Source organism: Schistocerca gregaria, chromosome 9, assembly GCF_023897955.1.
Source record: "Schistocerca gregaria isolate iqSchGreg1 chromosome 9, iqSchGreg1.2, whole genome shotgun sequence".
In the NCBI taxonomy this organism is placed as follows: Eukaryota; Metazoa; Arthropoda; class Insecta; order Orthoptera; family Acrididae; genus Schistocerca; species Schistocerca gregaria.
Genome location: NC_064928.1, coordinates 188,071,217 through 188,087,005, shown reverse-complemented (window position 1 = coordinate 188,087,005; position 15,789 = coordinate 188,071,217). Strand labels below are relative to the sequence as shown.

General features: G+C 41.0%; 1 protein-coding gene across 1 annotated transcript in view; it reads left to right on the top strand.

Annotated features, from left to right (window-relative positions):
* The window catches only part of LOC126291588 (uncharacterized), a 41,479-nt gene extending 40,394 nt beyond the window's left edge, over positions 1–1,085 (top strand). Inside the window, exon 8 of the mRNA XM_049985121.1 lies at positions 832–1,085. Within this exon, the coding sequence (XP_049841078.1) occupies positions 832–909 (78 nt within the window). The 3' untranslated portion in view covers positions 910–1,085. The remainder of the gene's footprint in view (positions 1–831) is intronic.
* The last annotated feature ends 14,704 nt before the right edge of the window (positions 1,086–15,789 follow it).

The window sequence follows — 15,789 nt, the reverse complement described above, 5'->3', positions numbered from 1 at the left end:
TATGTTTCATTGCAGAGACACGCAACAGTTAAAATTCAAATCTGGCCATTCTGATTTAGGTTGTCTGTGATTCACTAAGTAGATTAAGGAAAACGCCGGGATGGTCACTTCAAAAGGGTGTGGCTGACTTTCTTCCCCATTCATCTTTGATCTGAGCTTGTGCTCGGTCACCAATGACCTCAACAGGATATTAAACATAATCTTTCTTCCTTCGAGTCTTTCTGAGTAGTACAAATTGATGGTTGCTGTATTATTCAAATTGAATTGGCAGATTTTGTGCACTTACATTTTGTTAAAAAAAAGTACCATGTGATTACAGCCAAGAGGCATATGTAATACCAAAACTTGTATTTTATTGTGTGAACTAAAAATGTTGAAAGCATTGCAGATTTTGGCCATTGCCACCCCTTTAATTTTTTTTCAAATAGCCTCTAAAAATGAATTACTTAATATTCTTATTTGACTTTTGTTTTCTTTCTCTGACAAAAAAGATGATAGGTTTAAGGGTTAATTTTTTTCATAACAGTTGAAAATTTCCTGTTGATATCAATGCTTACAGTAACAGTGATCTGTCAACATATTATTTCTATTCCTGTGTTGAACTAATGTTCAGACAGACAGCAGAACACTTTACAGTTTTTTTAGGCAAACTTGTTGGCAGTGTTCTTAATTTTTTAACACAAATGTTTTGAAGCTCTCCGTTTATCAGTGTCCAGCAAAGTGTCATTTGTCATAATCTGTTCAGGATTTGCTGTCTGAATAAAACTTTCTTCTCACAGTTTTGTGCCACTGAAGATACTGTCAGTGTTAAATGTCTTCCCTTTTTGACAGGTTAAACCGGAAGTCGTGCCTCCTCATAAACTTCGACGGAGTTGGCAGGAGGAACTGGTACATCGATATTCTCTGTAGCATCACAGTGTATGAGAGAAATGTAAAAAGGAATTTTTATAACTGGAAGACTGACATGTGTTTCTGAAGATTTTAAATGACTTCCAGATGACACAAATTGAACAGGTGCATGTGTAATGACATCTGGATTCCCTGTAATCCAGTATTTTATCAATAAACATGTTTATATTTTGTAATTTTTGTTGTGTGTTCTTTCTATTCTCTTTGCAATGTGTCCAAATGATTTCATGCTGAAGCCATGACGATTTCTTCACTAAATCTGGGGCATTGATTATTGTTCTAAACAGGAATATATGTGTGCCTTAGAGAAATATTGTTGTGTAACATTTTGGTACTGTGTGTGTGTGTGTGTGTGTGTGTGTGAGAGAGAGAGAGAGAGAGAGAGAGAGAGAGAGAGAGAGAGAGAGAGAGAGAGATTCGCAATCATTTTTACTTGTTAAGAAATTGAACTATTGAAATATTTCACCATCTCAGGTTTTGTAGGCCACCATGTTAACAACAAAAGGCTGAACTTCATTTAGTCAGCCAATCATAAATTATTTTGAAAAAAATTTAATTATTGTGCTAAAACTGTGCATATTGTTTGTTAGATTGATTTTTTCCCCAAATTGAATTTAATTTGATTTCTGTAACATTTAATAGAATTGTAAAGCTGATAAATACAATTTACAAAACACAAAATTATACATTAATATGGAAAGAAATATTCTGACAAAATATAAATAATCAAGGAGTAAAGGAGGCAGCTCACAAAATAGTAGAATTCTTGAGTTGTTGACAGGCACATAAATAGGAATGAAAACTTCACTAGCTTTTGTTATCACATAACACGCGATCTAGTGTCCTTCACTGTAAACCTCATGTCACCGTCCTTTGTTACTGTTTCATACTTTCCTTACAATTATACATGGTTAACCAGCTAACACTTGCTTTACAAATAATTCAGACATGGAATGCACTATGTGGTTTTCACATAACTTGAGTTTTAGAGTGGGAGGAATGGGGCACATATTTGCAGCCAGTACACAGTTTTTTTAGAAATTTATGAAAGTCCAATTATTTATTCCAGTGACAATTTTTAATTGTGGCTATTGTTATTGACAGTAAAATCCTAAAAGTTGTGTAAATGAGAATTTCCATGTGTTTTTTTAGGAAGCTAGTGCAAGTAGTTAAATTACCATACTATGAACATTGTAAACAACCATAAATTGCATCGTATTGCTTACATACTAGGTGACAACATTGTTTGTTTACATTGTGCTGGGTGTACTGCAACTGTCCTGTCAGTTATTTTGAGATAGTGAATGCGTTAGGATGTTCTTGGAAGATGGTACTTTCCAATGCAGAAAAAGTGGACACACTCATAGTTTATGGTGAATGTAGGAAGAATGCCATTTGTTAGTGTACTGTGTGCACCGATAGATGTTGACCAATGTGACAATTATTTGTGAACTTCTTCAAAAAATTAAATGCTTTTAGTAATGTAATGTCAATAATACATAACAGAACGAAACGTGACTGGAGAGGAGGATGAAATTAATGTTCTGGCTTCTATAACAGTAGATGTGCAAAACAGTTCCTGTGAACTGCATGAGGAAGCAGCATGTGTCAGTCAAGTGTGGTTCGTTATCATAAGTACCATCCCTATCACCTCTCTCCACCAGATGTAGCACGGAAATGATTTTGCAAATTGCGTGAACTTTTGTACATGGGCATTAAGACATAATACTCTGTATGTCTCGTGTATCTCATTGCCACGCGAAACAACATGCAAACCTGATGTGTTGGCAGTCGTCATTGGCTTTTTCAGTTGGAACATCATAGTCCATGGAGTTTAAATGTGTGATGTAGAATACTGCACCATATTCTCATAGGCCTATTGTGGAGGGAACACCAATTTCACACAATTTTGTCTCAGTACTGTAACAGACCATCTTCCACATCAACTAGAAGACTTTGCTCTTCATGCTAGGAAGAACCTGTCATACCAACATGATGGCTGTCTGGCTGATAGTGTACGAATGATGATTGAATGCCTTCATTGACTGTCTCCAAACTGACGGATTGGATGAAGAGGAGCTGTACCACAGCCAGTGTGTTCCCCAGATCTGTGCCATTTGATTTTTTTCTGCAGGGCAAGCTGAAAAACACTGTCTATAAGGACATACCAATGACACGAAACGGTGTATTACTGCTGGCTGCACTGCAATTTCTGCTGAAATGCCAGAACATGGGTAGCAGTTCTTGCATGGCAGACTACAAGGTTGTACTGAGGCTGGTGGTGGTCAGTTTGATCAAAGGGTTTGAGGGTACATTGGTTCTTCTTGTGTCAACTGTTTGTGTTTACAATGTTCAAACTGTGCTATTTTAATTTACTCTACTTTGATAGTGGTACTGCCAGTAGCCATTGTTGCATTTAAATATTTGTCCGTTGTTAAATACACACATTTGATAACACTCTGTTAGTCGGCTGCAGAGGTGGGCTCCTATCTACCATTCCAGTCTGGGAATCCTCGTATCAATCTACATTGATCCATTGTGGATTATGGGACTGTGGCTGATGAAATATTTACCAAGGAAAATCACCAAACAGCCATACGTTTTGTGAACTAATTGTTATTTAGACAACCAGTTTCGGCATCTCAATAATGCCGTCTTCAGGCCCCTGCAGATTAAAAACAAGTATACATAAATCAAACAATGGAAAATGGAAACTCCAGGTAGGAGCAACAACAATGTAGAAAAAGATACGATTTCTACTTACTGTTAAGAAAACACGTCAAGTTTCAGACAGGCACAATTAGGTAAATGTTTATTGATCGCGTCTGTGTACAACTTCAGGGTGTATACGACCCGAGAGATCTGGGAAAAACCCAGGAATTTTTTCGCCGGGAGAAAACTGGAAAAAACATGGGAATTTTTTAGAATCCCGGAAATTTTTCATTGTTTTAGCTAAATTTTTGTAATTTTGTCTGGTAAGAACTGATACTCTAACAAAGGATATTACCGTATCCCACTACTGCAGCAATAAAACATGAATGAGAGAAAAAATGAAAATAAAACTTAAATTGCAAGTGAAATGTGCCATATAAAAAATAAAGTGCTCATACAAGCATCGGCCAAAAGCAATGTGTCAAAGGCTTTAGGAAGACTATGCAATGCTTCATAACAACAAATTGCCTCCGATGAGTGTGACATCACAACTGTTTATTTTAGATTCATTTGAGCAGTTACAAGCGGCCTCCATGCACTTGCACAGCTGAGTCGCGTATGAGCAGTACCATCTCCCGCTTCTGGCTGCAGAAATATGGCTATTGGCTGTGCAAGCAGTAGCAGCAACATGCTACCTGGAGAAATGGGGACATTACACAAATAATGGAGCAATATGACGATTTCAAATTTATTCAAAAATATCGTAACACTACTTCTCAGTCTCATGCTTGAGAAACTGGAGCATATGAATGAAATGTGAAACTATTTCCTAACATAAAGCTTTTTGCTTATAGTAGGCCAAATAAGCATTTCATATCGGTACTTTGTGAATTATATTCTGTCGTGTTATAAAAATGGCCATTATTGCCAAAACATTCTTGCTAATTTTGTGTGTGTTACAGTTGCTGAAATATTAGAAAGGCCTATTTTGTTTTATCTAGCAGACTGTGACAAAATAGACGTAGTCAGATTGAGAAACCGCACCAGTCTTGGGTACTATTTATATTAATAGCTTTTCCGGTATTAGACGACGACATTTCGATTTTTCATGTAGTAAAACATTTGACAAACTTTGATGAAGTAATAGATTCATTCGCAGAAAGGAAGGCACGCCATGTAAAGCTGTAGCCAGATTAGAGAGAAGAAACCACTAGCACCTAAGTATTGAAGAAATGTTTACTGTCTTGCTTGTCTCATGTCTTTACTGGTTTTTTGTATCCTAGGCTATATTTAATTTTATCGCACAGAACAGCAAGTTATTAGCTAATAGGCAATAAAGAGTGCAAAATTTCTTAAGAGTTCTTGTTCTTCTGGTTGCAAATAATCATATCCAGTATTAACAGCAAGTTGTTGTTGTTTTTTTTTTTTTTTAAAGAGTGCCAGGATATCAAACCGGACAACTGGGAGCAGGAGAGGCACCACAGGACATTTTAATTTCCACTGTTCTGAATATAGTTTGATGGCATCCATTACAAAATATATATGTTTGAGATTCACAGAGTGAAATACAGTCACATGCGGTAGAAGAAATGCTGTGTGAAGTGTGTGGCACTGCACTTTGTCACACTTAAGACCAAATAACATGTCTTACATTTCCTCGAAGATATATGTATCAGAATCTTCAGAAAGATGTGCACTACAAAATGAACATATTTTTGTAAAGTCATTTCCTTTTAAATTTTTGACATCCTATCTCAAACGGTCAAGTGACGAGGGGCAGGGTGCCACTATCTAGTATTGCCCCGGTTCAGAAAGATCGTAGATCCGGGGCTGATGCTCAGAGCAGTCTGATTTCAAGTGGGAGAGGATGGGGGGTAGCCTCCACGTGACCCATGATTTTGCCGTTTCCTCTTCGTTTACTGCTCTCAAGCCAAATGAAAATAAAATGGATTTCTGTGGCTGGGAGCGATCAAGTGAATTAAAACACATTCATATAATTATGGGAGGCTAAAATGTGGCACTAGTATCAGCTTTTATTTTATTTCCAACTATCTGACAGTCGAGCATTAATTGCCTTGCAGAACAATGAAGTTATATTTGTCAGTTCATGAAAGAAATTTGCCTTTTATTAATCTTTCCCCCTGAGACAGTCAATTTATTTGAAACGAAGCATTTAATTCCACACTATTGGCTAGTTTCAACTTTCTGCTGCATTTCAAGTGCACATTTTCATCTTCTAGCACGTATGGCATTAAAGAACCAAACATGAGGTAATACAGTACCGCTACTCCAAGAAAATTTACATCCTGAAAACCACACTGAAAAGCTTAATATCAAGTCGAGGTCTAATTTATTGGTAATCTGGACATATGCTGTGCACTTTAAGGTGAATTATGCATTTTCATATGGTTCATGAAATTCAGAGACTCTTGGAGTATCCTCCGATGTCTTTTTTCTCTTATGACATAATGTAAGATCCTTTAATGTTTTACACGTACGAACATACAGGCTTCCTACATCATCGTAGGTGCCCAAGCACAGTGACGCCTCGTATCTGGCGCTCTCTGGCAAGTGCTGGAGCGAATCTATTTCTAACAGGTCGTGAGAAAATATTGCGAACTGTGGTTTGAAAAGCATTATTCTCAAAATAAATTTCCTTTTCCACAAGATGAACTATGTGCGAGAATTTACGATAAATTTCTTAAATCATAGAGCATTTGACTCTCATTTAAAAATCAACTCTTTGATGATGAGCTGTTTAGAAGAATATCAAGCCCAGAACACCAGAGATTTATGTCGGTATTAAAAAAGATTTACTGGCACATTCGTGTGATGTATTTTGAAGTGTAACACATTATATGTGAAAGGTTAGCTTCTCTTGCAGCTTATTAATCATAGAGACAAATATTATACTTAAAAGCTTTGCTTTTCTTGTAGAAATACTTTGTATACTAATATAAACCATTAACTTTTCCTATTTGTGTTTTTCTCGACACTTAACAGCGATGTTGCTATTGGTTGACATCATCACATGTCCTATGCTCTGAATATCTGCTGTCATCGGCTGGCGAGATCACGTGACAGGACTAAGACTGGCTTACAAAAGCACATCGCAATTTCCATTTCAATGCTTCGGAAAGTAACATGTGGTGTCTGATAGAATTCAAATTTATACTTTTGTAATACGAAAATATGCAGCGTAGATGTTGCTGCACATCAGAGATCATTCCAAAACTTTTTTTTTTCCTGCCACAGTTTCTTTTTCTTAAGCGCCAGGAAATTCTATGCCCCTGTATAAAACCATAATCATTTAAAGGGTTGATAAGTTTTCAAGTTCCGAGGGAAAGTATACTCTCACTTACCACAGAAAAAGTGTATTTTCGCCTGGGAGAAAGTGTATTTTTAACTGGGAGGTCTGGGAATTTTTTTCCCCTTGTCTGCATATACACCCTGAACTTGACGTGTCTTCTTCATGGTAAATAGCAATCTGTCTTTTGCTACATTTTTGAAAAACAAGAATATGTGTAGTTTATATCAAGGTATATACCAAAGTTGATGTAACAGAAGATGAAGTGTAATAATAAAAGTATGTAAAAACTATAAAATGCAATTTGTAGTGTTATGACAAGCTCCCTATGCACATACAGCACAACAAAGTAGAAAATGTACACACACTGGTTAGCACTGAAGCTGTTTTGATGTCGCATAGTTATAAGAGGACATGCAAACCTTACAAAAAAAGAACATAAATAGGCATTATGCAATCAGAAGCACAAACAAATATTGCTTGTCTAGTTTTTTCCCTGCGTTTTCTTTAAATAGGTACTTCATACATTTTTTTAAATACAGTGAAACCTGGGTTCCATTTTCAGATCGAAGGGCATAAATCGAAACTGAAATAACCCGATTAGGGGTGATGATTACTGTCTTCTCGATGTCTTCAGGTGCCATGGGGATCTGATGGTAGGCCTGTTTGTAATCAATGACAGAGAACGTGGTCACACCTGCGAGGGAACTGGTAAAGTCAGCATTGTTGAGTATGGGGTAGGTGTCCATAATTGTTCGTGCGTTTAGTCGACGGTAGTCTCTGCACATGCGCCACAACCTGTCTTTCTTGGGTGCCATATGTATGGGCGTAGACCAGCTACTAGCAGAGTGTTCAATGATGCCGGAGCTTAGAAGTTCAGAAATCTGCTTTTTAAGGTCGGAGAGGCACTCTGGACAAAGTCGACGTGGCTTACTGGGGATCGGGGGGCCTGGTGTGAGGTGAAGCTTGTGAACTATGCCGCTGGTGATGATGGAAATGTTGCCAGCGGCACGGGAGGCAGTTTGTTTACAATGTGTGGCGGGCAGGGCAGGCGAGACGTGGTCGTGGTGTTTGGAGCCACTCGGCGGATCCGACGGGAGCCGAGGCGGTGAAGTGTCTCAGGAGTCAATGTGCCAAGATGGCTGCCGGCCTGAAGTAGTCGCACCGTGGTCGGGTGAGCTCGGTAGAGCTTGTGAACCGTTAGTGAGTCCATTGTCCGAGGGCGTGGCCTGTGGCAGCATGGTCATGGGTGAAGCGCTAGGTGCGAGTGCACTGTTTGTGTTATCAGTGGCGGTCGCACAGCGGCGCGCAGGAGCCGAAGTTGCATAGTTCGAGGTTCTGTCCGCAAGGGGAGGGGTAGGAGCTGTCAGTTCGGGAACACTTGACGCTCGTCGTGCATGTACACTCGTGTCCGACCGAGCACAAAATGCTGCCGTGTTAGAGGGGTGTGGTCCTGTGGAACTGTCAGTACACATTATGGTAGACTTGATAGCACAGTTGCAAGGGGTAGTGGGATGTAAGCACACTGAGGCTCGATTGCTGGGACTGCAAGCAGATTCGGCGCACTTACGGACCTTGCTGCAGTGTCTGTAATTCCTTTGCTACATCGGAGAGCTGGAGCTGAGTTTCTTGAAGCCGGAGGGAGAGCTCAAAGTTTTCCTTGCGTAGGCGAGCAACAGTTTCGAGCTCAACAAGGCACTTGTAACGTTGTCGACAGAGACGAGCATGTACGAATGAGATGAGCCCCAAATCGATTTGTCATGGAGGGGTTTGCTCGACAGAGCACAGGGGAAGTGATGAAATATGGTGTTTCGCACTAGGTCCGGTGAAAGCTTGTGGTGTTGCAAGAAGTCAATGCCTAGTATAGGTCTGTCAATTTCGCACACTAAAAAAGTCCACTCGAGTTTGCAGTTTGCAGAGAGTAAGACGACGTGTGAAGCTGAACCCCCGAGCATTGTAATTTAGTCGAATTCATTGCAGTGAAGTATGATGAGGGCGGATGTTCGACGACGCTAAGGGCATGGGCAGCAGTGGAACATCGGCACCTGTGTCCACTAGGAAATGGTATCCTGACAAAATGTCTCTAATGTAAAGTCGTCCACAATTATCCATTCGTTCCCAGACAGAATGTAGCACTGGGGGGGTGCCTGTCATCTTGTGTGCAGGAGGCATTTGGGAAGTAGCAGGGTGGTCTGCAGTTCCGTACCGCCTCACCAAACCGTGTGTGGAAGTAACAGAACAGGTGGTGCGGTTGCATTTCCTGCAGAACGTTCGTTGCCAGTGGCGGTCGCCGAGATTCGGTGGTCGCAGCAGGCTCAGTTGCAGGAGGGTGCGTGACCGTGGGTGGAGCTGGTGATGTCCCAGTAGCTTGTTTACTGCTTTCCGGTGCGAGCGGAACAGTCGGCACAGTGCAGACCCGGCCGCAGGATGATGAGCCTGAACCTGAGACTTGTCAGGGGTAGGCAGTGGCTGGCGAAATAGGGCAGTGATGCATCGTGTAGCTTGTCAGCAATTGTCAGTTTGCTCGACAGGTTCGGGAGACCTCTGAGCCAGAGATAAGCGGATGTGAGGAGATAGTTTATCTGATGAGATGGCGAGGAGAGCTGTGTCAAAGAGTAGATCGTCGCTGACCATGGCGCGTAGCTATCTCCTGAGCTGGGAAGGTTTGTCGTTGCCTATTTGCTCGACATGGAGTACTTGCCGTATTGCTGCCTCAGTTGAGCGTGCAAGCTGACGTAGAACTGTCTTTTTGCGTGGAGTGTACCGGCTAGATGAGTCCGAGGTGTTGACCATGTCAGCAATCAAGTCCTCCTGGTCGTGCAGGTGGGTGATGAGGCACAGAAACCTGGCTGACTTGTCGAGTTTGTAATGGTTGAACACTTTGTCCACAATTTTGAACCAGGTTGTTGCTCTGTCGGGATTAAATAGTGGTAGCGTCGGTAAGCGTTGTAGAATGTTCGGAAGAAAGGGTTGAGTTGAATTTGTCGCGGCACTGACTGAAACAAGCTGTTGTTGCTGTAGTATTCCAGGAGAGTATGCTTCCCGAGGATGTGGCAACAGCAGCTGGTTGGGTGGCAGTGTGAAGGTGACGCGTTGTGGTTTAGCGCGATCCGTAGCGATGCGAAAGGCCTATGCAGGTGAGACATCGTAATGTGTCGATTGCGGTTGCAGAAGCTCAACACGTTGCTGTTGAGTTCAGATTGACGTGTCGCAGAAGACCGGTGCGAATGAGGCACCGGGATGTGCCAAGAATGGTAGCAGAAGCTTGACTGGAGCCGGCTGTCCAGAAGCACAGTGTGGAAAATGATGTCGAACGTTGGACGGAATGTGTGAATGTTCGCTGTTCGTAGCCACTCCACTCAAAACGGTGTGCAGATGAGGTGAATGTCATGGCACAAAACACAGGCGTAGCAGTGGGACGGAGATGGAGGTCAGGCACAGATAACAAGTTATTGTTCCTGTTGTAGGCCGAGGTATCGAAGCAGGAAGGCATGCGCTGATGCTTAACCGAGGCAGGCACGGGTGCGGGCATGGTCGGATGCTGAGGAGGTTGACTGCTGAACAAAGCAGTTCCGCCCATGTGGCAGGAATCCGTGTGGTACTGCATGGATTGTGGCATGGCAAATCGTTGTCCTGGCGGTGGTAGGATGTCCAACGAAGCATTTGCAGAAATCGACATTGGTCCCGCACTGCTCGGAGATCCGTAAGAGGTAACTGCACCGTCGATGAGGGAGGGCACATGTGGTGGGAACAAAGGCATCAGATAGCCAGAGTCATGCACACTCCTAACCTCACTTATTGTTGCAGGCCTGAAAATGTCCAGCGAAATTGGCGTAATTGTCGAGTGAGAGGCATTGCGTTGCAGTCCTGGCGGGTGTACATCGCCCACAACACAATGCATTTCAGTCACAAAATCTGGCGTTAGGCATTAGGCCGAAGTCATTGCTCGAATGCTGTGTCGAAGTAACACACACAAAAATGACTGATGCGGAGGCCGCGGACACAGTAAAACAGCGAAAACGGAAGACGTTACAACTCGGGGTCACCAGTGAGGGAGAAGTTCGGGTGGGTTACAACAAACAGTACTCCCATTTTGCAATAGTTCATTTATTCACCTCTTTACACAAGCAAGGCTTACAAAGAACTGGCTGGCGGAGCTGCACAAAGGTAATGTTTAGCTTAGTTCAAAGACGATACTCAGATCGATACTGGTGTCGACATCATTGGCGCTACAGCTTCATTGAGAACGCGTGGTAATGACCAATGTCTGTGCAACTGCAAAATATTTTATAATTGTAGATCATTATTGAGTGTGACTCTTTCTTAATTGGTAACACCAGCTAAAACCAATGATGAACACATGCGCACTTTGAAATCAATAGCAATTAATAAACATTAAATAAGTGTTTAAGAGAATAAATAGTTAAATATTCTCCACAACAAGGATAGCTGTAGGTTGATGATGGTGTGATGTTACCATTTGGACTTGAAGTTAAATACAAAGAAATTATTCAAAATGTACAGTAAATAGAAGGTATACAGAGAAGTGGGAAGAATAGGATATGTTGTATTTTTGCAATGTCATATGTGCATAAGGTGCTTCATTTGTTGAGAATGCGCGGAGAGGCAAACTGTGTTCCCAATACCAAATGCAATTGGGAAGGAAGAGTCAAGGTGAAAGTTCGTTTGATATAAAAATATGGTGTTCAGTAAAAAGAAAGGGGAGAGGGGATATGAATGTGGACTGAGCACTAGAAGTTTCAGAGTTCTGCTCCAGATGACAATATGTTTGAAAGGTGTTCGCAGGTTGGGAATGCCATACCACAAAGTCCTCCAACTATCAAGAGCAATAATCCACACTTGGTCACTGGCTTATAACCACCTTGCTCAGCTCATCTTCCCTCCCTCCACTGCAGTCCTTTTTGTAACTGCTTCAACTCCATCATCTGTGGAAGACTGTCGAGATAGTTGTTGTTGCTGTGGTTGTATTGGTCAAGTTATGTCTTGTTCGAACAAATGTGCCAGCAAAATGTTGGAAGTTGTGTTAAGTATTTAATGTGTTCTGGTTTCTTCTCATGACACCCCATGATGATCACCATGTTTAATGTAAACTGGACATCAGTGATTAATTAAATCTTTCTATACAACTGGTGCTACTGTCTGAATATTCAATTATTTTTTAAGTATGCTGCAACACAAAAAATGGAAAAAACAATGTGCCTAAAATTCTTTAGCTTGAAATTTGTAGATCATCCTCATTATTCATTGTTGAAAGTATAATGTAATTGGATAGATAAAAATGTCTACTCACCAAGCGGTGGCAGGATAAAACGTATACAAAGGTTAAAGAAATGTGCAAGCTTTCTCAGCCAATGCCTCCAGCCTTTAGCCTCAAAACCTTGCACATTTCTTTAATATTTCTCATGTTGCCGCTTGGTTAGTAGATTTTTTATCCATCCAGTTACATCATATTTTCAAAAATTTATTATTTTTGTTCATTATTCATTGTGTTCTGCAGATCCCACTGACGAGCAGAACATTCAAGGATGTGCAACAAGCTAAGGCATATATTAACCCAAAGATGACAAACTCATACAAACATAATATGTGCAGTAAACAGTTAACTATTAGTACATTGACCGGGATGAAAAATGCAACATTTCAATTTCTTACAAAAACTAAAATGTGTGATACTAGTCCACTATCTTATGATTGTGGTACAGTCCCATCTAAGTGTCAACCAATGAAAAAAAAGAGGATTATAAACAAATTAAGCCAGAGGTGCACAATTCAAGGAAATTTTGAGTATGCTCCTAAAGGTACTTCACATCTGTTTTGATGTTGTACACTTCAGACTTTACTTCCCAGACCTCTGTTCACATATTCAAAAGCGTGTATTTCCAAAGTAATGTCCTATTGATGAATTATATCCCATTCTTCGAGGAGAGTATTCTGTAAGTCCTGTAGGATCTCTGGATAGTGCTGACGGGCTCTTTTCCCCAACTGGTCCCAAATGTGCTCAATAGAATTCAAATCAGGCCTTTGAGCAGGCCAACCCATAGCATGAATTCCCTTTTCACAGTTCTCGCAACATTTGGGTGTGCATTGTTGTGCACTAGTGTAAAATCATCACCAGTAAATGGAGTGCAGGAACAACATGCTCCAGGAGGATTTCCTCCACATACTGGCGTGCGGTAAGGATCCCGAGCCCTGCGAAAACCAAATCTATCGTTGCACCTGTATTGATTCCTGCCCACATCATCACAGAACCACCCTGAAAGGGCATCTTGGATGAGAATGTGCGAGGGGAATACCTTTCCCCTGTCCTTTCTCCAGACCCTCTCTCTTCCATCAGGCGATTGGAGGCCAAATCACAACTCATCAGTGAACAACACTTTATCTCAGTGTTGTACTGTCCAGTCAAGATATTCCCTTGAGAAATTTAGAGGAGCTGTGCAATTCTCTCTAGTGATTTAGGACCTGTAGCAGGTCTTCTGGACTGAAGACCGGCTTCTTCCACTTATCTTCAAATGTTCTTGGACTTGTTATTGGTCTCCTTGCAAAGCTTCCAGTATCCCTATACCTTCATACAGTTCTGGAAATCATAGAAGGTGTAGTCGTAAAAACTTGTGCATATTACTGCATGCTGCAGCCACCAAAGCAACAGCTTTCGCAGTTTGTTAAGGGTTTAACAGCATGCTTACTCCAGAAAGCTGATTATGACAATCACGGAAAGATCCTACAAAAATGTGTGATTGGAAGGAAACAACTCGGTGTACAATAATAAGCGCTACAAAAGTGTGAAAATATTATTCACTCCCATTCAGTGATTTTTTTCCCAAGTTGTGCGGGAAACAACTGAGGCTTATGCAATAAACAATCAACACTACATTGTTTGCTGGCAAAGAGATGCCAGTAACATACTGTGTCTCAAAAAATTGCTTGAAGTCCTTCAGTTTGATTAAACAGATTATTACACAATGGTTATACATCATTTATTGGGTGTTGCATTTTTCATGCTGGTCATTGTATATTTAAGTAATGGTGCCCTGTTTAGTTGAGAGCGAAATAACAGCACAGGATTAGCTAGTTGAATTCAGAAATATCTAGAGAAATTCAGTTGTGCTCTTATCTTCTTCCTAGCTAAAGGGAAATCGGAATTTTTTCAAGATTCAATTTGTCATGTTCACAAAGGATAGACACACAACTGCTGTTGTGCACAGTCTGCATCGAAAACTGCAGTTATGTGTAGAACTCACAATAATGTATCCGAATCTATTTTTACCTTTTCCACAGTACTGCGTGGGTATACTGCCTGAGTTGCGACAATTTGGAAATTATGAGCGAAATCGGCAGCAATTTGCGGAAGGGTTACACTTCTGTCACGTTAAACGATTCTCTTCAGTCGTCGTTGGTCCCGTTCTTGCAGGATCTTTTCCTGGCGGTAGCGATGTCGGTGATTTGATGTTTTACTGGATTCCCGATATTCATGGTACACTCGTGAAATGTTCGTACTGGAAATCTCCACTTCATCACTACTTCAGAGATGCTGTGTCCCATCGCTCGTGCGCCGACAATAACACCGCGTTCAAACTCATTTAAATCTTGATAACCTGTCACTGTAGCACCAGTAACTGACGTAACAACTGTGCCAGACACTTGTTGTGTTATATAGGGGCTGCCGACCGCAACGTAGTATTCTGCCTGTTTACATATCTTTGTATTTGAATACGCACACCAAAACCAGTTTCTTTCGCGCTTCAGTGTATGTACGAGGCGTGTTTTTTAAGCAAGTACCGTTTTGAAATTTTAAAAAAAGACGTGCTAAGATATCTCATTAATTTTATTTTACATGAAATCCTGTACCTTAATCTACTTTCCGTCAATATTGAGGCACTTGTCATAACGTTGTACCAGTTTCTGAATACCCTCCTCATACAAGTCTGCCGCCTGACTTGTTAACCACTGCATCACCACTGTTATGACTTCGTCATTGTCTTGAAGACGCTGACCGCCCAGGTGTTTCTTCAAGTGCAGGAACAGATGGTAGTCACTGGGCGCAAGATCGGGGCTGTACGGAGGATGAACTTGGGTCTGATTCGCCACATGCGGACGGGCATTGTCTTGCAGCAAAATGATGTCCTTACTCAATTTCTATGGACTGTTGCTTTTATTCTGGTGTGACGTAGGCCACCCATGTTTCATCGCCCTTAAGAAATCATCACCGTCGTTGTGGCACCGCTCAAGTCAATGTACTGTCTAAACGTTTGGTTTTGTGCACATCCGTCAACATTTTCGGTACCCAACGCGCGCACAATTTTCGGTAATTCAAGTGCTCGGTCACAGTGCCATGCAAAACACTACGAGAAACATTAGGAGAGTCATTCTGCAAGGAGGAAATCGTAAAGCGTCTGTTTTCTCTCACATTGTTGTCCATTTCCTGCACCAAACTGTCATTAACGGCCAAAGGACGCCTACTCCGTTGTTCATCATGCACATTTGTGTGGCCATCTTTAAATGCCCTCACTTACCATTTGTGACATATAAAGATTTTCGGTGCCTACAGTGTCGCGTCTTTCAGTGTCACACAATTTTTTTTTATTTTTAAAGGGGGATCACTTAAGACTATTTCCATGGGCTCGCCCCTCAGATTCCTCCCTCATATCACAAAATTGTCGTCTGATGCAGTACAAACTGAAAAAAATAAATTCCTTTTAAAGCACAGTTTCGTATATAATTTATATTCAAAACCTTACACCTGTGTCACAGAACAAATTCTACATTGAGAATACTTTACACAAGTTTATGGGAAGAAATGCTTCCGATAATTACTACAGTATTTAAAGAACATCAAAATATGAACAGACTGAAGTGAACAAACAGTACATGAAACTATGTTAATCAATTTAACTGTAAAAAGC